This window comes from Ahaetulla prasina, chromosome 1, assembly GCF_028640845.1.
Source record: "Ahaetulla prasina isolate Xishuangbanna chromosome 1, ASM2864084v1, whole genome shotgun sequence".
In the NCBI taxonomy this organism is placed as follows: domain Eukaryota; kingdom Metazoa; phylum Chordata; class Lepidosauria; order Squamata; family Colubridae; genus Ahaetulla; species Ahaetulla prasina.
Genome location: NC_080539.1, coordinates 100,156,554 through 100,178,784, shown reverse-complemented (window position 1 = coordinate 100,178,784; position 22,231 = coordinate 100,156,554). Strand labels below are relative to the sequence as shown.

The following is a 22,231-nucleotide window of genomic DNA, read 5'->3' as shown; positions in this document are numbered from 1 at the left end:
CAACTAAAGGGAACATTAGGACAGGGACGGTAGGCACGCTGGTGCTCTTATGCACGCCTTACAGACCTCTTAGGAATGGGGTGAGGTCAATACTAGATAGTCTTTGGTTAAGGCTTTGGGGATTTTGGGAAGAGACCAGAGTCAGGTAGCACATTCAGGCATTAACAACTCTGTTACTGAAGTCACATTTTCTGCAATCTAGATTGGAGGTTCACTTTAAGTTTGAATCTATTGTGTTCTCGTGTATTGTTGTGGTTGAAGCTGAAGTAGTCATTGATAGGAAGTACATTGTAGCAGATAATTTTATGAGCTATGCTCAGGTCATACCAAAGGTGGCGTAGTTCTAAATTTTCTAAAGCTGGGAATCCTCCTTCCCCCTTTTGCACTTTTATTGTTTTTCGTTCAAATAAATATTCATGTTATTTTACTTGGCTCTATCTTTATTTTTTACATTGACCAGTAGCTGCCTCATTTCCCACCCTCGGCTTATACTCGAGTCAATAGTTTTTCCCAGTTTTTGTGGTAAAATTAGGTGCCTCGGCTTATATTCGGATCGGCTTATACTCGAGTATATACGGTAATCATAATTAGTAGTCTTCATTTCTCCAGAGTGGAATCTTTAATGTTAGATAATGGAATATAAGTATCATACTTGATTTGCATTTTCAGGATTATGAAAATGATGCCATCTTTTTGCCAAAATATGATTTTGTCTCTTTCTTTGTGTATAGTAATTCCATGTGGTAAAGCATGTGTGGGTAAGTTATTATGGGTTGAAAACATACTTATTTTTTTTAATAGAAAGTTGCCAGGACTTACTATTGGTATGATTATGTCACAAGATTATGGGCTGAAGTATTACACATTGCAGGGATATTGAGGATCAAGCAGATAATCTGTTTTAAAGTTTAATGTTTCTTTGTATCCCCCAAAGAAAAACAAGTGCATTTTTGCCACTAAATTTAGCTCACTGTTACAATAAAAGAGTTTAATTTCAAAGTATTTCCATGACAGTTTGATCGCAATTTGGCACCTTCAAATAGGACTGTGATTCCCAGAAATCTGAGCCAATGCCTTGTGAGAGCTGTAATCCAAACATATCTGGAAGGTTCCCATTTGTAAAGTTTAGTGTATGTGTCAATCTGTGTAATCTGCAAAGTCCAAGCTATCTTTGGACAATAACTTTGGGGTGCTGGCCATTAAGAAATGAATGAGGTATTGGGTTATATAGCACATTTCATTGCATAGATTGACAGAATGTCATTCATCATAGTCTTCGGGTATATTGCTTTACATTCCGAATCAAGTAAATATTAACTATAGTTTAATTTGGATGAAAGACCACCTGGGAGATGTTTCTGAATACACCCAACAGCTTGGCAGTTTTAAACGTTATCGGCTCAAAAGGTCTGAGAAAATGCAGGGCTTTGTGCTATTGGACCAAAAAAAAAAAAAAGTTCAAAAGTGAGAAGAATGGGCAGCATCAAAATGTGATGAAGAATGATACATGGCATTATGTGTGTCTATGCAAGTATTCATTGCCATTTGTTTAACCACAGTTTGAAGTTATGATGGTATGTTATTTCAATGCTAGATAAATCATATATGAATGATGGGAGTGCTCATATATGAATTCAGTGACCTAAGTAACCAATATAGAATTGGTGAACTTTGTCCCATAGCAATTAATCCTGCAGGGAACTCAGGACTGGAGTTAATGGGATCGATTGACAGCTAAGGTTTCAAGGTTAATAGATGGTTAATTAAAATATAAGGACCTACTGAAGTTTGTTACTGTTTACTGAAACCACAAGAGATTATTATGCAAGATGCTTGACATGAAATCTTCCTTTTCATCTTCTTCTAATTCCTTACTAATAAGGCATATACACTGATTGCTCTTCTATGATCAGAGCACTGAATTGATGGAACAACTCCATCTATATAGCTGGTTCAAGGCCCACTGGTGTTTTAGAAAGCTCTTAAATCTAGTGTGAGGTCTGGTTTCGAAGGCTTATTTTATAGAATGGCATCATTTGCCAATCAAACCATTGTGGCTTAGACAACAAATTATCATTAATGAAATGATAGCTAGACACACTGTGTAAACATAAGAATCTAAGTAAACAAAGGTATGTTTGCATTTGATTTAAAAATGATTCAAAGGTATTCTTGTGTTTGTGATATTTGCTCACAAATTTGAATGGGCTTGAAATTACTTGAAACGATTCCATGGGTCCAGAGGTGGTATTCAGCAGGTTCTGACCAGTTCTGAAGAACTGGTAGCAGAAATTTTGAGTAGTTCGGAGAACCGATAAATACCACCTCTGACTGGCCTTCCCCCATCTATTCACTGCTTCCTGAGTCCCAGCTGATGGGGAGGGAATGGAGATTTTACAGCATCGTTCTCCTGCCATGCCCACCAAGCCATGCTATCCCCACCAAACCACGCCCTCAGAACCGCTAGTAAAATTTTTTGAATCCCACCACTGCATGGGTCATATATCAAACATGAAGACATCCCTTTTTTACTTCCACGATCCCATGCTCTTTCTAGTAGTCTAGTGGGGGTTTTGAGGTTTTTTTAAAAACACAAAAGTAAATTCTTTAATAATTGGATCTTTTAAAAAGAACTTCTGTCAGTTGAGCAATCCTATTAGCAAAGATTGTCATCTAAAGCAGAGAATCATATTTAAATTTAATACTGAATAATATAATAAAAGGCATTGCCTAACTTATTAATATTTATTGCATTTTTATGCAAAAAGGATTCATGGAAATATCAAAACTGAGGACACGTGGGTGTGTTTATGTATTTATTATTATTTATTCCTTTGCAATCACTATTTGATTGAACTATTTATGCCTCAGTTTTATATCCTGCTGTCTGGATTGAATTGCTGTCTGAACAATTTGCAAAATAAAAACAAAACAAAACCTGTCTGCTCAAAAGTTAAAAGGTAAATTAGACTTTAAATAATTCTCCCCAAAGATGGAAAACAAATCAGGGAAAGAGAAAAGCAAAGAGTATCTTGAGAATAAATTTAGCTTTGGGCTTCTCACGTATTAGGATTTTGTTAAATATATTGAAGCTTGGAATGGGCTAATTAGTTCCCCAAAGTTACTGTTGTGATGGGAGCTGGCAAGGAAAGGAGTCAGTGCTCAGTTCTTCTTGTAAGGATCTACTGAAGCGGTCTGCTGGGTACAGTTTTTCTTTTTTGGCAGTGGGCTTCATTTCTAGCATTGCTATTCCAGCCCACAGTCTTTTCTGCAAAGGCTATCCTTGTAGCTGTCATCCGAAGCCATAAGCAAAAGATTATTATTTCATCTGGATGAAGAAATGTTTAAAGTAGAAAGTGCTATTGTTATTCAGATGTTATTACCATCAGACATTGATGAAGAACAGCTGTCATTGTCCCTGTCAACTCACTGATCCATTTAGAGGTGATGAGGGTTTGGAATTCAGCAGTAGTAGTAGTACTATTATTTAAGGCAGGGGTGTCAAATTTGTGTCGTTATGGCAGTGTCACATGTTGTATCAGGACTTTTTCCCCCCTTTGCTAAACCAGGGGTGGGTGTGGCCTGGTTTACTTACCTTTACTACCGGTTCACAACGGGAGCGCATGCATGCGCAGAAGCCCCTTGATGATGGGGCGGGTGGGTGGAGCCTCCCGCTGGTTTTACTATTGGTTCTATAGAACCGGACAGAACTGGGAGCAACTCACCACTGATGTGGCCAGCTCTGGCCCGTGGGCTGCAAGTTTGACAACCCTGATCTAAGGGTTGGTTGTGGGTTCTCCACCCTGCGCTAAATGTTTTAAACAGCAGACTGCCTTCTCTTATATATGTTTCTTAATTGTTCATTTGGATGGAAAATGGATGCCTGGTATCCTCTAGACTTGAAATCATAAAATGCATGAGCTGGAAGGTACTACAAGTCATATAGTTTAACCATCTGCTGCAGGAATCCACTGCATCTCACTTATTTTGGGGGGAATTCACTAGAGAAAGCAATTATGTTGGCAAGATTTAGAGATAAAAGGAAAGTAGGCCGCTAAAGAACATGATGGCTGGATACTATCAAATGTGACACCATAGAACAATTCAAAGAAGTAGTACAAGTTCGGAAGAAGAATTGCCAAGAGTTGAACACAACTGAATGAATATCATCATCATCATCATCATCATCATCATCATCATCATCATCATCATCATCGCCATTTAAAAACCTTTTAGTGAAGGTGGATCTACTACTGATGTACTTACCTGATGTACTTGCTATGATTAAATTCTTCTTAATATTCAGGCCAAATTTCCTTTCTTTTAATTTGAACCCACTTGTCTTTGACCTCCTCTCATTTCCAACATAGGACAGGTCTGCTCCACGAGAACCAGAGATGGGTTTCAGCAGGTTCTGACCAGTTCTGGAGAACCGGTAGCAGATATTTTGAGTAGTTCGGAGAACCTGTAGAAAAAATTCTGACTAGCCCCGCCTCCATCTATTCTCTGCCTCCCAAGTCCCAGCTGATTGGGAGGAAATGGGGATTTTGCAGTAACCTTCCCCTGCCATGCCCACCAAGCCATGCTATGCCCACCAAGCCACACCCACAGAACCCATAGTAAAAAAAATTGAAACCCACCAATGACCAGCACATTATGTCCTTTTCGATATTTATAGATAAATATCATATATTCTCTTAAATTTCTCTTATTGGATTATGGTTTCTGTCATTTACAACAAAATAATGTGATTATTGTGTTAGTTGGGAATAAAAAGAACTAAACTGCTGCACACATCAAGGCACCAGTGTGGGAAGGACGGCTCTATAGGACAGGATCGTCTCAGTTCTACTGCTGTGAAATTCCCTGCCTAGAGGCATGTCTTAAAAATCCCACCTGTTGTCTCTTAAATGGCATGTTGAGACAGTTCACACAAGCATTTGGATGTGCATGATGGTTCTCCAGTGATTTATGTTTGTTAGTTGATGTTTTATGGATTACTGATTTTTTTTAATGAGGTAATGTATAAAAATTAATGAATAATTTGGCCGTTCAGTTCTTCAGTTCTGCCTGGACAGTCTGGGGAGGAGAGGGTTGATGCATATAGATTAGAGCAGTATAATTCCAAGGCAAGCAAATGGAAGCTTGTTATTCTGTAGCATTCTTGGTCTTGTGATTATTGAAAACCCACAGGCTAATTCCTGCTTTTATTTCTAAATTCCTTAAGCAATTAAAGGAAAGGGGGGAATTTTAAGAACTAGTTAAAAAGAATGTTGACCTTTGTGTCTTAATATAATGGATGATGTCAGAATGAGTTTGGTGTTCCAAGCACATTTTGAAATAAGCAATATTAGTCTCAAACTTTGGTTTGATAAAAGTAAAAGGAGTAAAAGTAAAAAGCAAAGAAGAAAGAAAAGCCTGACAAATGATTTCAGTGTTTTGCTTCAGCAGAGACGGAAATCTTAATTTTGATATCACATTTTTGGGGGAAAACCATTTTTAATCCAGAGAAGAAGAGGTGAAATATCCAGATATCTCTAAATACTATCCTCTATCTTTGTAGAAGGTAATTAAGGGAATTATCTCTGTGGGAGAAAATTAAGAGGACTTTCTGATTGCCTGTTAAGAGCTTCAGGGTTTGAAGCATTTCATCCCAGTGAAACTCAGGAATTTGATAGCTCTTTCTTAGTAATTAGTTTGCATGAGTTCTCCAGAAATTATCAGTCTTCAGAATTTGCTTCTCCTGAAAAGAATGAGAGTTTGTTTTTGAGAACTTTTGAGAAAAATTTTGGTCAGGCGGTACAGAAAATCTGTTCTCTTTATGAACACTAGTTTACATTCCGATAGGGACATACATTATCCTTGAATTATGAGAGTCCTTATAGCGTCAAAATCATATTCTAATCTAAAATGTTACCTCGTCTCTATGTTACCATATTCTAATCTAAAATGTTACCTCGTCTCTATGTTACCTCTCTAAAAAACCTCTGTGGTTTTTTTTTGATAACTTTTACTGGAAAAATTTTTTGGGGTGGTATACCATTGCATAAAACTGAGAACAATATTTAAATTTCTTATCTGTGTTATTTTCTAGATGAGCACAAAGATGTACAAAAGAAAACCTTCACCAAGTGGATAAACACTCGTTTTTCGAAGGTAAGGATTTCTCACAGTGGCTATTTTTTAATCACTTGTCTTTCATTGAAGTTCCATGTGAGAACATCAGGTTGAAAAAGGGTAGCTTAAGTTATGTTCAATAAAACATAGCATCTTCAGTTATGTGCTGGATTAAAATATCTTCCAATTCTAGATCCCCAGCAATATTTGTTTTGCTCTCTCCCTCTTTCTCCATTAGAAGGACTTCATATTAGCTGCAACCTAATTGTGCTAATCACACTTTAAAATGGCCATTTTCTTTGCCACTGAGTTCCTTCTTTCCCTGCTCAACTTCAGTTTGCAGGATTTGGTTAATGCATAACTTTTTGAAATACCTTTTGTTATAAAGGCCCCAGTAATAGACTGTGTACATTATATATTTCTTGAAAGCAGCCTGTGTTGGCAGAACCTTCCCCAGAGATTCTGACCTTTCTGGAAACAAATGTTTGATTCATTGTCTTTTAAAAGCCGCATGCAGAAATTCTACAGTCCTTTTCAGAGCAGTATGGCATTGTCAGCAGTGTTGTTGGGATGTCAGCCAATGTCAGAACTGCAACTCCAAAGTAAATCTTTTGCTTTTTCCAGCAATAAACAAAGTTATTTCATATCCAGTGATGAGGGTATGGGTGCTCAGTATAAACTTTTTGCCCAGTGGAAGTTCTCAGTTAAATGCAAGGTTTGGTAACTTGTATAGGATGCTCCCTTGTAGATTTGGCTGTGTCTATATGCATTGACCGTATAGCGTTCCTCTTCTGCAGTGGTAGTCAACCTGGAGTCTACTGCCCACTAGTGGGCGTTCCAGCTTTCATGGTGGGCGATAGTGGTTTTGTTCGATACTGAAGCACTTTCCTTTTTTTAAAATTTAATTGTCTTTTAAAATTTTTTTCATAGCCTTATTTAAAAACATTTTCATTAGGTTTTCATAAAATTCCCCGTGACAATTTAAATTTCTGAAAATATACTATTTGTATTGCCCGCGCATAAGTTTCGTTCACGTTACCTAAGTGAAACTAAATGGCGCTATAGTGCGACTGCAAACAAAAGAGCCTTGTCCCAGAATAGCTCACGCATCTCGCCCCACACCACCCAGCTGTAACAGACAAGTAGAGCTGGTAGCCGGTGCCCCCCCAAACCCAATCCGCGATGCACAAGAGGCGTGTGCAGATGACGATACATGGTGCATTACTGTGGAACCGGTGGTCGATTAGAAAATTTTACTACTAACAGAGATACAAAAGTGGGCGGTAGGTATAAAAAGGTTGACTACCCCTGCTCTACTGCATGGGTGTCAAAACTCGATTTCATTGAGGGCTGCATCAGGGTTGGGTTGGATCTTGGAAGACTGGGTGGGCATGGTCGGGGGTGGGCATGATCATGGTGGGTGTGACATGGGACTCGTGTAGGGGGCACCTGTGACTTCCCTGAGACCCTCTCTCACTCTCATTATAATATCCTTTCCTTTCTTCCTTGCTTACTTCCTTCCTTGCTTCCTTCCTTCCTCCCTCCCTCCTACCCTCCCTCCCACCCTCCCTTCTCCTTTCTTCTTCCTTCCCCTTTTTCCTTATTTTTCTTTGTCTTTCCTTTTTCTCTTTCTACTTTCCTGTCTCTTCTTGCATGCTCAAATGCAAAAGGGAAAACATTTCTCCTTTTGTTTTGTTTTAAAGTTTGTTTTGCTAGCCCTCTGCCAGCAAAAATGGAACTTGGGGACAGAGCGCACCCCCAGTGCCCCATTTTCAACTGGGATGGCCTCCTGCAGTCTTCTGCCAGTAAAAATGGAGCTCGGGGGGGGGGGGACTGTGTGCGGCCTTCCCAGGCTCTGTTTTCGGTCGGGACGGCCTCCTGCAGCCCTCTGCCAGTGAAAACGGAGCTCCATTTTCACTGCCAGAGGCACCATAGGCTGGTTTTTGCTTTTTCCAGGCCGACCCTGTGGGCCAGATCTAAGCTGTAAGTTTGACATCCCTGAGTACAGAAAGACTTAGGTAGACTACAGATATACTCAATTTGCAACCATTTGTTTAGTGAAATAAGTTACAACGATATTGAAAAAAAGGAACTTATGATCATTTTTCAGACTTACAACCATTGTAGCATCCTTGTGGTCACATGATCAGAATTTAGGCCCTTGAGAACTGTCATGTATTTATGACAGTTGCACTCTCCCAGGGTCATGTGATCACCATTGTAACCTTACCAGCTGTTTTTCCATAAGGAAAGCCAGATTTGCTTAACAACTGTGTGATTCACTTAACAACTCCAGTGATTTGTCTAACAACTGTGGCAAAAAAGACTGTAAAAGGGGACAGAATTCACTTAGCAACTATCTTGCTTAGAAGTAGAAATTTGGGGTTCAATTGCAGTCATAAATTAGAGACTGAATGTAGCTGTAAGTTGGATAGCATAAAACTAAGGTTGGATGTTTGCAGCCCCTATTTTTTATCTATATATGTTAGGTATTATTAGTGTCTCAAATGTGTCTCAAAGTAGCCTATGCCCTACGGCTTACTGTAAAACACCTCTGTTGTGAGTCGCCCGCTCCCCCTGCCGCAGCCGGGCCCCTCTTATCTCCTGCCGGATGCTGATAGTTCGGAAGAATGTCCTGGCATGCCTCCAGGCCCCAGCCCTGGCACCATGCCCGGACAGGCCGAGCAAGATGAAGGGCCTGACGTGCCTTCAGCCCCCAGTCCTGGCACCATGTCCAGGCAAACGGAGCAACTAAACCCCTCCCCCACAGCATGTGAGCCTGAAGAATGTGAGGCCAGTCATGAGCTAGGATTGCCAACAGCTGGAGACTGGAGAGATCCTCGCTTCCGGAGAGTTGAGAGGCGACGTCAGCAAAAGGAAGGGAGGGGCAGGCCTGGATAAGTGCTGAGTCATGGAGCCACAGCCCATGGCCTATATAAAGGATCTGCTTTCTGGCATTCTCTGAGTCAGGCAAAGTCTAACTTGGATTGCTGAAGTCACTTCCTGGTCTCCTGCCTGCCTTGAGAACTCTGATAGGAGTTTGGCAGAGGTGCAGAGGCACGCTTGATATGGACTTCCCCGACCCGGCTGTCAGCAGAGGAGTGGGACACGACAACCTCTGATCTTTGATCAGTAGTGGGTTTCAATTTCTGCTCCTGCCAGTTTGGCACAGGAGAAGCAGGCCTTGCCAGGTCTTCTCCCTCACTTTCTGAATCATCCGACTCCAGGAGTCCGAGTCCAGGAACCTGGGTCACAACAGGTTCGCTTGATCCGGGGTGAACTGGTAGCAACCCACCACTGTCTCTGATACAGTTTTTGCTTAGCAATGGAAGTTCTGGGCCCAATCGCGGTTGTAAGTCAAGAACTACTTGTAGTATTAGCAATAAATATTTCTTCCTCCCCTTCTGCACATACAGTGAACTGCACTTATTGAGCAGTTTATTGGATAACAGAGTAAATAGCAGCTCCTCTCTCTTGGTTCCTATAACCACCCTAGATACCCAACAAATAATTGGGAGATTTTCTTTGGGTCTCCTCTAAGTATATCACTTTGCTCTTCCTTAAAGCACAAATGTATTTGTTCAGGCTTCCAGGTAGCTCTAAAGAAGAAGAAGAAGAAAAAAAGATTCCAAAACAGAAGCATCTTTTTTTAGGCATAGGCAGGATAGAAAAACTCTTTACGTGAGCAATTGTATTAACTTACCTAATTAAGTTGCTTAAGTGTAATTAAGTAGGAATTAAATGACATTTAGTTTATATGCTGGTCCGCCTGTTTCTCTGTCTTCCTGTTGGAATTTAGCTTTGGCCCATCAGTCAAAGGCCAGGTGCAGCCCTCAGCTGGAGATGGTGCGCGCCTCTGCTTTAATGCTGCTTAATATTCATCAACAGCAAGGACACCAGGGCAGGATTTGACAGCACAAATGCAGGATCTGCTTCAGTGCAGAAAACCTAGGTTAGCACCTTTTGAAATATGTGAAATAAAACATGGATGACTATCCAAAAAGCTTCTTCGTTCTGTTCTCTGTTAAAAGATAGTTTAACTTGGATTAAACTCAAATTATAAGTCACAATTCAACAATTAATAGTGTATAAATGGATTTGCCATAAGAGTAATTAACTGCAGTGCCGAAGCTGCTCTGGGGATGTTCAACCTTTCAACAAATAATACTCAATACTCAAAACAACAATACTTCTTGTCAGCTAGAACAATTAGTTTGATTCTGCTCATAATTTGCAAAAAGACTTGAAGTCATACTTTTACATTCTGTTTTGCAGCCAATCTTTAACTGGAGTTCTGGTATTAAAATCTAATTATAAAAGATTTTGCAGAAAGGGAAAGATCTCCCGAAGTAGCTCCTATGGATGAGCATATGGATTTGCTCTTTAATGGGATGTATTTGTGTGAGTTATTTAGAACTGTGGTTTCTCTATAAAAATTCAAAATTATGACGGATAAAATGAAACACTGTGTTAACATTCTGAGAGCTTTGATTTCACTTGGATAGTCTTTACAAATCAGGTTGCTTTCAATTATGTTTTAAATTTTAAACAGTATTTTGGAAGAGAAGCCTGTTTTTCCTTACTTAGCATCATGGGAGTAAATATAGTTGTTGCTGTTCATTTCTGTTTTAGAAATAATCTATTATATATGAGTTTTTCCTGTACCGTTATCAAAATGAATAAATAAACTAACTGAACTATTTTTTGTTTTGGTTTTGGTCACAAGTATATCAAAGAACAAATATCCAACTCTCCTAAAACCTCAACAACATTTAATTTGTTGCTTTCTTGAATAAGTGGAATGCAAACAGGAATTCAAGCAGAAAAATAAACAGATAGAAAGCCACAATAAAATGCTTCTCATTTAAGATGGTGCACTAAATTTAGATGCTGGCAAAACGCACTGTATTTTATTTACTGAAACTGCTCTTCTCTTGCGTAGTGACCTTTCTGCTTTGTGAATCGTTTCCCACATCAAATTCTCATGCTTTGGATACATCAAATGGAAAATCTTGACACAGATATCAAAGTACCATATTTAGATTACAGAACATGAATTAGAAATTAGTTTTCTATCTATGTACTGGAAATCTTTCCTTCCTGAATAGTAAATAGCCAGTAGCAATAATCTTCATGTTTGGTTCTTATGAGTTGATGAGGAGGAAAGTTTAATAAGAAGTTAAAGTAATTAAGAGCTAAAGAAGTTAAAGTAATTAAGAGCTAAAGGAATTTCATGCTTCCCCCTTTCTAATATGCTTTATTAAGGTACTCTTTGAGTACATACAGTCTTTCTAGCCTTCCACATCCATTTTTGCTGCCATTAGGGAACAGGACTAATTGTCTGTATTGGTGGATAAGATGGTTGTTTCCAGTTCATAAACATAGTTTAAGATCAAAAACTTAGAGGTTCCTAGTACTACTCAATATCCAAGTTCCTATTGATTCATCACTGCTATCTTCAAATAATTTCCCTAAGTACTTTTATACAGTTCCATCACTCAGCTCATGTGGCTTGTCTTGGCTATAACCAGGTAGGTCTGATACTGAAATTTCTGCCTGAATTGACACATATTCAATAAAGAAAAGAGTTTCAAATTATTTATCACTGATGCTAATAGAACTTTAAAAAAAATATTCTCATCCGAATATATTTTAAATAATATCCTTCCAGAACTTAGTCATATTTCTGCATTAAGATATTTTGTCAGCTGATTTACTAAACTTCAGCTATTGAGGGCCTGTGAATTCAAACTGACTTTGCCTTGTGTTAAATTTGTTGTTGGGTGACTTAGAAGGAATTAATATAGATAAAGGAAAACAAACCGGTGTTAGATTGGAAACACTCAAGCTTAAGCTAAACAAAGGGGTGGGAGCAAGCGAAAGAGCGTAAGATATTTTTCCCCAAAAGAAGAATGCATTCTTTGTGAGCTTTATCTACATAAAGTAGGCTTTTTCAAGCTTGAATCATGATGTTACTGAAGAGGAACGTGCAGCAGAGAACCAAGTTCCTAAATACACTACTTCTTATTGCATAATGTAGCATTTAATCTTTCCAGATATAACTTCCTTAGGCTACAGAGGATGACAGTCTGAGATTGAGTCTGAGTCTGAGGGTTGGGTGGGGAACATTTGTTTATATTTTATACTTTATCATTTCATCTCAAACTGGAAACTTTTTTTTATGAACAGTTCTAGAGTATGACATTTCCATATCTGGAAATGATACTGCCCAAAATTATTCTCTTTTCTCCCTTACAGTCATTCCATGGCTAGATTGCGAGGAGATGTTTTGAATTATTGATTACATCTTGACTTACAACTGCAATTGAGTCCAAAATTTATGTTGCTAAAAGAGACAGTTTAGAATTTAGAATAACAGAGTTGGAAGGGATCTTGGAGATCTTCTAGTCCAACAATCCTGCTTAGGCAGGAAACCCTACGGCACCTCAGACAAATGGTTATCTAATCTCTTCTTAAAAACTTCCAGTGTTGGAGCATTTACAACTTCTGGAGGCAAGTTGTTCCACTGATTAATTGTTCTAACTGTCAGGAAATTTCTCTTTAGTTCTAGGTTGCTTCTCTCCTTGATTAGTTTCTACCCATTGCTGCTTCTTCTACCCTCAGGTGCTTTGGGGAGTAGTTTGACTCCCTTTTTTTTTTGTGGCAACCCCTGAGATATCGGAACGCTGCTATGATGTCACCCCTAGTCCTTCTTTTCATAAGGATAGACATATCCAGTTCCTGCAACCGTTCTTCATATGTTTTAACCTCCAGTCCCCTAATCATCTCTGTTGTTCTTCTCTGCACTCTTTCTATAGTCTCCACTCTTTTTTACATTGTGGCGACCAAAATTGGATGCAGTATTCCAGGTGTGGCCTTACCAAGGCATTATAAAGTGATATTAACACTTAGATACTATCCCTCTGTTTATGTTGTGTTGGCTTTTTTTTTTTTTGGTTTACATTTATACCCCGCCCTTCTCCGAAGACTCAGGGCGGCTTACAATGTATAAGGCAATAGTCTCATTCTATTTGTATATATATATATTTTTTACAAAGTCAACTTATTGCCCCCCCAACAATCTGGGTCCTCATTTTACCTACCTTATAAAGGGTGGAAGGCTGAGTCAACCTTGGGCCGGGCTCGAACCTGCAGTAATTGCAGGCTCTGTGTTCTAATAACAGGCTTCTCTATTGCCTGAGCTATCCCGGCCCCTTTTTGGCAGCTACTGCACACTGCTGGCTCATGTTTAAGTGATTGTCCACTAGGACGCCAAAATTCCTCTCACAGTCACCACTATTGAGCAAGGTACCACATATACGGTACTGGTGCATTTTGTTTTTTTGGCCTAAATGTAGAACCTTACTTTTTTCACTGTTGAATTTCATTTTGTTAGATAGCGCCCAATGTTCAAGTCTGTCAAGATCCTTCTATTTCTTCAGCCTATCTTCTGGAGTGTTGGCTATTCCTGCTAGCTTGGTGTCATCTGCAAATCTGATGAATTCCCTCGTTCAAATCACTGATGAATATGTTGAAGAGTACTGGGCCTAAAACAGAGCCCTGGAGTACTCCACTGAAAACCTCTCTCCAAGTAGGTGCAGTTTCATTGAGGACTACTTGTTGAGTACGGTTGGTCAGCCCGTTGTTAAGTGAATCACTTCAGTTGTTAAGTTGATAACATGGTTGTTAAGTGCATCTGGATTCCCCATTAACTTTGCTTGTCAGAAAGTTGCAAGAGGGGATCACATGAGCTAGGGATACTGCAGCCATTATAAATATGAGTCAGTTACCCAGCATCTGAATTTTTATCATGTAACTCCAGGGATGCTGTGATGGTTCTAAATTGAATAATGGTCATAGTCACTCTTTTTCAGTGCTCTTGAAATTTCTAACAGTTACTATATGAACTGCTGTCAATTTAGGTCTACCTGTATCTACTGCTTCCACAGTGGCATTTCACTTCTGCAGGGGAGAACTGGGTTTTCTTGCTTAAAGCTTAAATATTAGTTTTTCATCATATAGTAGCACTTTACTGGTACCTATTATAGGTGTTCTGGTGGTATAATGTATTTAAAATAAATTCCCTAAAGCCTTTCCTTGCAAGAGAGACCTCTGCTTTTCTATCTCATTCCTGGGATATAAAATTTCTTCTGGTGCTACTTTTTTCCCTCTAAAAAAATAGGAATATGTGAAAAAAACAGAGCACAGCCCTGTTATAAAGGTCATGCTAAGAAATCTGGAATGCTATAACACGTGTAGATAATAGTATTTCAAGATGACATCTGGCTATGGTTTATCTTTTTATTTGTTTATGTTGTATTTGGACTCAGAAGTTATTTTTTAAAAATTATTTATCTTTTTTTTATAGTTTGGAAAACAGCCAATAAAGGATATATTCACAGATCTTCGAGATGGAAGGAAACTCTTAGACCTTTTAGAAGGGCTAACAGGGAATCCACTGGTAAGTGGTAATTACCATTATTATCACCATCTTGAAAGGATAATTTAAAATACTATGCCTTTGCTTATTTACAATATCAGAACCAGCATTCTGGCTTGGGAATTTGGGGAGCTTTATTTATTTATTTATTTATTTATTTCTTTTTATTTATTTATTCATCATAACAATATATACAAGTATAACATAGAGGATTATATAATATATAAACATATATATGAGGAGAAACAATGTACTATAAACACATATATATATAGGGGAAGAAACAATAGGACAGGAACGGTAGGCATGTTTGTGCTCTTATGCACGCCCCTTAGAGTCCTCTTAGGAAAGTGGTGAGGTCAACCGTGGATAGATTTAGAGTAAAACTTTTGGGGTTATGAGAAGAAACCACAGAGTCAGGTAATGCATTCCAAGCATATATAATTCTGTTACAGAAATCGTGTTTTCTGCAATCTAAACTGGAGTGGTTGACATTGAGTTTAAATCTGTTGGTAGCTCTTGTGATATTGTTATTGAAACTAAACAGGAACTTGACAGGAAGGACATTACAACGGATGATTTTATGAACTAGACCCAGGTCCTGTCGAAGGCGACGAAGTTCCAAGTTTTCTAGACCCAGGATATCAAGTCTGGTGGAAGCTGAAGTCCACACATCTTAAAAGTTGTCAAGGTCGAATAACACTGGTCTATATTACCCAGTGACAATTAGTTTAGCTAATTTTAGTATCCTCAGCAGGAAACAAAATGAAATGTCAAGGTTTAAAACCAATTTCTCCGACTGTTGGAAATAGAACTCTATTCACACTGAATTTAGTTAATTAACAAGAGCATTGATATGCATGGTTTGTAAATTCTGTTTTTACACCGGTTTTCAACTTCTAAACAAAATTATAAAATGTGCTTTGCTAAACTTAAGCTTGAAGAGTGAAAAAGAATGCACACAGCTAAAGTTTGCTATAGTGCATTTTGTACAGTATTGTTCTTAAAATGTTTTGACATATGTTGCCAAAATAATGCATACTGCAGGATGTTGCAGTCCTGTTATTTGGATAAAGGAAAGGGATATCCATTCAGTTCAATTAGAGTAAATGTTCCAAAATCTGCATCATTGCTTTAATTGTGCTTTTCCTGAAAAGTTAATTATAACATTTATTATTATTTACATATTGTTTTCTTTTTTTCTTTTTGCAAGCTAAAAGAACGTGGAACTACTAGAGTCCATGCTTTGAATAATGTCAACAAAGTACTTCAGGTTTTACATCAGAACAATGTAAGTTTTTAAATCGCTCAGTTTCCTTGAAACTTGAGGGACAAGATAATTGAAAAATTGTTTTCTGAAAACTCTGTCTTTGAGTAAGGGTATGTGAACTAAAAATTTGTACAACTTAACATGCCTCCTTTCAATTTTCCTAGTTGTTTGTACTGTTGGAAGAAATATCCATCTGGGTTCAGTTCCAAGTGGGGACAAAGACACTGGAAACATGGAGGCTGCTTGGAAAGATGGTTTAATGGTGGTCAGGATCACATGGCTTGAGTTCCTGAACAGAAAAGGGCTGAGATCCTGTGTGCTCCCTGGCTTTATGCTTTTTCTGAGCTTTGACCTTTCTGGGGCACAGGAAGAGTATCCTGATTGGTTGTCAGACTCCCAGGGGGTGGGAGTCTTAGCTAGCCTTGCTGGCTGTCTCTCAAGCTTGCTTGAGCCTTGCCATGTGGTGAGTTTCAGTTGTATTGTGTTGCAAATCATGGGGGGATTGAGTGAGCTTGGTTGAAGCCTTAATTGCCCATTGACAAAGGTGGGGAGAATGAGTGAGCTTAGCTGAGGCTTTTAATGGCCCATTGACAAAGGTGGGGGGGAGTCAGGAAGTTGCAGGGAGCTCCTTTGTCTTTAAAATATGTTTCTCCATTTCTCATCCAGGAAGGTATAATATTCTGCTTTTTAAAATATTTCCTAGAATATTTCATTCTTCTAGGAGGGGGGTGGGTGCTAAATTCCTACAATCCCTACTTTTTTTTTTTTTTCAAAACGTGAGTTTTGAAACATGCTCTTGGCAAAAATTAAAATTGATCAAATCAGTGGGTGCTTTTAATTTTCCTGATGCAAAGGAAGCCATTGATAGAGACAACAGAAAAAAAGATTCCTTCAGTGGCTCCCAAAAGCTTTCAACCATGAAGGTCTAGCAGCCAGGGGAAAAGTTCTGGTAAGAATTTTACAGTATCCAATTTTCTATGCCAATTAATTTCAGCTGTTAGATATCACTTTCTGAGAGCTTCCAGTCAGGTCAAGCAAGCACACATCCCAAAATTTTCACAGCCATGGTTTTCCTTTAAATTACAGGCTGCCCATTTCCAAGGGTTGGTTACTGAACCTGCCCTAGCTCTTACTTTAGTCTATCCAAGATTTTTTTTTCAGTCCAAATTGAGGTTAATCAGTGTGCAATCCAGGCTTTTTCCTTTCTTCTTTTTAAAAAAAAATTACACACAATGAGCCCTGGGACTTCTACTCATGAGACCACCAGTGCAACATATCTTGCTTTACTGGGCAACTGGGCAGCATCATTTGTGAGTCATAGTCAGGGCTTGGGTTTTGGATATCACTTTTTCTGCTATCTCTTCAAGTGAGGAATTGCCTGAGGGGGATGCCCTCCCCTATGGAATTAGCAGGGAGATCTGACTCCTTGGGCTTTTAGTGCCACAGAGCAAAAATCAACCTAAAAGTCTTGTGTGGAGGTAAGTGAAGGGAATAGACTAATTCTGAATGGTGTGTCTCTCTGTGTGTGCCTGTGTATGCAGCTACTTTTACAATACAGGCAATACAAACATTTTGGACATATTTCCCTCCCACCAGACAAAAATCTAACGTGTTCAGAACTTGCTGTGGTAGCCACTCAAATACAATCCTTACATGAGTACTTTAGACTGATTACAATGTAAATGAGACAAGACAGAAAACCTTACAATGAATTTCCACCCTTCCCCATAGTCTTTCCAGTTGTCTTCTGGGAATTGAAAAGAGTCTTTTAGTCTTTACTTATACATCTCAGGGTCCTTTCTTTCATATCTTTTGGGTGGCATGCTTGTTGGTCAGTCAGGTTTGGAAAGGTCTGCTCCAATCTGGTTGCTGTGATGACTTTCAGTGGGGGCTGGATTCAAACTCAATTCCTGGCTCCAACAAATGGAAGGTCTCCTCTGGGGCAGCATCTGAACCATGTGCTCTGCTTCCCCAGTTGCAGAGTCATCTTTTCAGGGCTGAAAGACATTAGAACAGGATCCCCTCCCCACTTTTGTGGGTAATCTTCTCAGGAAAGGCATTGTAACAGGATTAAAGGGGGGGGGTAGATATCTTGCAGGCAGAGTTTGAAAAGAAACAACACATCAATATTGCAGTTACTAAAAGAGTACGAGTTTTATATAGATTTGATTATTTTATTTTATTTTATTTTTTATTTTTGAAAATTTATATGGCCATCCAATTCACTCTCTATAACTCTGGATGGCTTAGAGGGGTAAAACCCCAGTATAAAAAGCAATACCCCCACCTCAACCCTCCTAGCAACAACAATCAGAAAAGCCGCTTGATGGGCTCCATATCACTCTGGAATCTCCAAGCCTATTGGCAGAACTATGTCTTCAGAGCTTGTGAAAAAGTGTCAAAGTGAGGGCCAATCTTATTTCCACAGGAATGATATTCCCACAAGTAGGAAGCCACCACAAACAAGGCCTTTCTTCTTGATCCCGCTAGATCAGGGTTGTCAAACTTAACTTCACTGAGGGCCGCATCAGGGTTGTCTTTGACCTTGGGGTGAGGGGCATGGCCAGGATGGGTTTGGCCAGCTTGATATCACTTGTCTTGGGGTGCCTGTGGCGGCTCAAGCATTCTGCCAGTGAAAATGGGTTCCCAAACTCAGTTTTTGGCTGTGCCGGCCTCCTGCAACCCTCTGCCACCAAAAAGATAGCTTGCAATGGCTGCGCGCAGCCCTCCTGAGCTCCATTTTTGCTGGCAGAGGCATCACGATCCAGTCCTTTGCTATTTCCAGGGTGACTCTGCGGGCCAGATCTAAGCATCCTGCCGGATGGATCTAGCCTGCCTGCCTTAAGTTTGACATCCCTGCGCTAGATGGTCCTCCTTAAGAGTGGGACCCTTAGCATCCTTACTCTAATAGGTCAGGTATATATGACTGGGATAAGATGGTCCTTCAAATACTCTGATCCCAAGCCATGTAGGGCTTTGAAGGTGACAACCAACATCTTGAATTGGACCTGGAAGCAAATCAGCAGCCAGTCCAGGTTCTGCAGGAGAGGTGACACGTGCACATCTAGGTTTGCACAAAATCTTGTGGGCCACACTGTTTTGAGCCAACTGAAGCTTCTGGGTACTTTTCAAGGGCTGCCCCATGTAGAAGCTCATTACAATAGCCAAGATGGGAGGTGAATAGAGTTTAGGTAACTCTGAGTAGGGATTGTTCCAGGAAAAAGTTGTAACTTATTCACAACTTGCCAGTTGCACAAAAACCCTCCTGATCACAACTGCCACCTGTTTATATAATATTCATTAATTATGCTTTTATATTACACGCTTTCATCTTCCTGCTGGTGTTTTTAAAGATAATAAATTCCTGTGAATTGATCATCATATTGTCAATATATTAAAATCAGCACATTATATAGCACTTCATTTGGTCTAAACAGAATTATTCACGTACAATTAAATCATTAAATTACATAGCTGATTCCAGGAATGAGAGAAACTATGGTGAGAGTTATAGTAGAATAACAGTTGATAGGCCATTGGTTCTCTATTCTCCACTTTCTACTAGTTCCTTTAAAGTTTGCATGCCTTTGATTAAGAAGACATTTTCATTTGTTGATAATATTTCCAGGTGGATCTGGTGAACATAGGAGGGACAGACATTGTTGATGGAAATCACAAACTGACACTTGGATTGTTATGGAGTGTAATTTTGCACTGGCAGGTGAGAAGATTTGATGCTTTTTCTCAGTCCATTTGTGTGAATCACTATTTTGCTGTAGAATGCATTGATGGGTATTAGTGGAGTATTAGCTGGAGATGCTATAGAACTTTTACGGCAGCTGGACTTCCTGCGGAGGCACCAGAGCAAAATGGGTGAGGATGCCTTTTAAGGCTCCCGAAAGCCCAACTAATTCCTGAAAAGGATCTCCTCCCCACTTTTGTGGGTAATCTTCTCAGGAAAGGCATTGTAACAGGATTAAAGAAGGGTGGGGGTAGATATCTTGCAGGCAGAGTTTGAAAAGATACAACACATCAATATTGCAGTTACTAAAAGATAATGCAGTTTCAACAAAATGCAGTTTCAACAACTGATGAGAAAGAAAAAACTGGATTCACATGCTTCAGGAACAGGTAAAATCATTTAAACACACAGTAAATGCAAGACTGAATTTTTTTTCCCCTCTTGTAAGTGAACTTAAAACGTTTCCTCATAAACTTATCTTGTAAGTGAACTTAAAATGTTTCCTTATAAACTTGAGTTGTTACTTTAAGATAAAAAGGAGGAGAAAAAAGCAGAAATGAAAAGTTCTGTACCCTATTCCCGGTGGCCACACGAAAATAGGGCAAAGGCTTTCTTTCTTTTTTCTCTCTCTCTTTTCCCTATTTTATTGCTTCAACCTTTTGTTTTTGTTTTTCCCTAACAATTTAAAATTCTTGTCTCTAGAGATCAGATACATTTTACAGTTACAATTACTTCAAGGGCCCACAAAGACAGACATACACACATAAAAACAAGGAGGACAGAGAGGAAAACAAAACTCTGAGATTTACACACACACTGATCATTCCCGCCATAAATCTCAGTTAAATTAGGGAAGGCACAAATCTTAACAGACAGACCACGTGGTTCCATAGAAGAAAGAGAAAGAGACAAACAAACAAACAAAAACCCAAACATTCCTATTTATATATTTCCCTTTTCTTTTAAGTACCTTTATTTAGCCAAATTTGTTTCCTATTCTCATCTTTATTACACAATTTCCTCAATTTCTTTTTCCGCATACCAGGTAAAACTGGCAGCCTCCGGGCACTCCAGGCCCCCAGCAGGTTTTCCAGGGGATTTCCCTCCACCCTCGAGCTACTGCTTCCCATGTTTCCCTCTCCGATGTGAGGTTTTATTTTTCACTTTGGCCTAGCCGGGTGGATCCTCCTACAATTTTCAGAAAAAAAAGTTCTGGGAAGGACTTCGACTCCCTTCTGTCGAAGTATGGGCACCTTCCTGTTAAGGGAGCTTCCAGTTTGGATCAAAAAAAGGTGATCCCAGAGGACCTACTGCCCTGCCAGTAGGTACGAGCACCTCTTCAACACTGCTTCCTGCTTCCTTTTTAGCATACCAGGCAGTACTGGCAGCCTCCGGGCATCCAGGGCCCCAAGCAGATCTCCTGCTTCCTTTTTTTTCTCCTTTTTCTCCTTTTTTACTCTATTAATTGCTTCATTCACACTTACTTTCCTCTCGCTCGGTTTCCGTTCCTAATAAACACAAAGTTCCACGTTTGGCTTCCCCCCCTTGCTTTCTCTATCCTACCGGTCACGGCTCGGTGGAGCTAGCAGTAGGCAGAGGTGCGGCTAGAGGTTGCTCAAAGAGGTGGAATCAGACTGTTTCCTTAGGTGGAATCCCACACACACACTTCTCCCTTCCCTAACAGAAGGTCCTGTGCTCTGGCAAAACCCCCATGCTCTCCAGACTTTTGGTCTTTCTGCGGTTAGGAAATGCACAGAGAAAGCAAGATACAGCTATGATTGGGAGAAGGGCTCTCTCATTCACACACATGCAGGCATACACATATTTCCCATGCTTTTCCATGCTTAAAATTAAAATTTAGAGGTACTCACCTTCTTTCCAAGCAGTCTTTGAGCTCAACACTCAAAACCCCTTTAAAACCTAGTTCCAAATGGCCAAGGTCCAGGAAAACTTACCCACAGACTCAATGGGTCTGTTGCTAGCAAGGAGGCTTACCTGGGCCAGGTCCATTGGTTAGGTTAGCTTGAGTCCCATCTGGGTGCCGATTGTGGGAAGAAATATCCATCTGGGTTCAGTTCCAAGTGGGGACAAAGACACTGGAAACATGGAGGCTGCTTGGAAAGATGGTTTAATGGTGGTCAGGATCACATGGCTTGAGATCCTGAACAGAAAAGGGCCCGAGATCCTGTGTGCTCCTTGGCTTTATGCTTTTTCTGAGCTTTGACCTTTCTGGGGCACAGGAAGAGTATCCTGATTGGTTGTCAGACTCCCAGGGGGTGGGGGTCTTAGCTAGCCTTGCTGGCTGTCTCTCAAGCTTGCTTGAGCCTTGCCATGTGGTGAGTTTCAGTTGTATTGTGTTGCAAATCATGGGGGGATTGAGTGAGCTTGGTTGAAGCCTTAATTGCCCATTGACAAAGGTGGGGAGAATGAGTGAGCTTAGCTGAGGCTTTTAATGGCCCATTGACAAAGGTGGGGGGGAGTCAGGAAGTTGCAGGGAGCTCCTTTGTCTTTAAAATATGTTTCTCCATTTCTCATCCAGGAAGGTATAATATTCTGCTTTTTAAAATATTTCCTAGAATATTTCATTCTTCTAGGAGGGGGGTGGGTGCTAAATTCCTACAATCCCTACTTTTTTTTTTTTTTTTTTTTTCAAAACGTGAGT

The 22,231-nt window shown here is 39.7% G+C and overlaps 1 protein-coding gene across 4 annotated transcripts in view; it reads left to right on the top strand.

Annotated features, from left to right (window-relative positions):
- The window catches only part of UTRN (utrophin), a 429,397-nt gene that overhangs the window by 48,613 nt on the left and 358,553 nt on the right, over positions 1–22,231 (top strand). For all 4 annotated transcript variants that reach the window (XM_058170259.1, XM_058170253.1, XM_058170245.1 and 1 more), the window contains exons 3-6: positions 6,095–6,156; positions 14,486–14,578; positions 15,771–15,848; positions 19,456–19,548. In XM_058170259.1, coding sequence (XP_058026242.1) covers positions 6,095–6,156; positions 14,486–14,578; positions 15,771–15,848; positions 19,456–19,548 — 326 coding nt within the window. The remainder of the gene's footprint in view (positions 1–6,094; positions 6,157–14,485; positions 14,579–15,770; positions 15,849–19,455; positions 19,549–22,231) is intronic.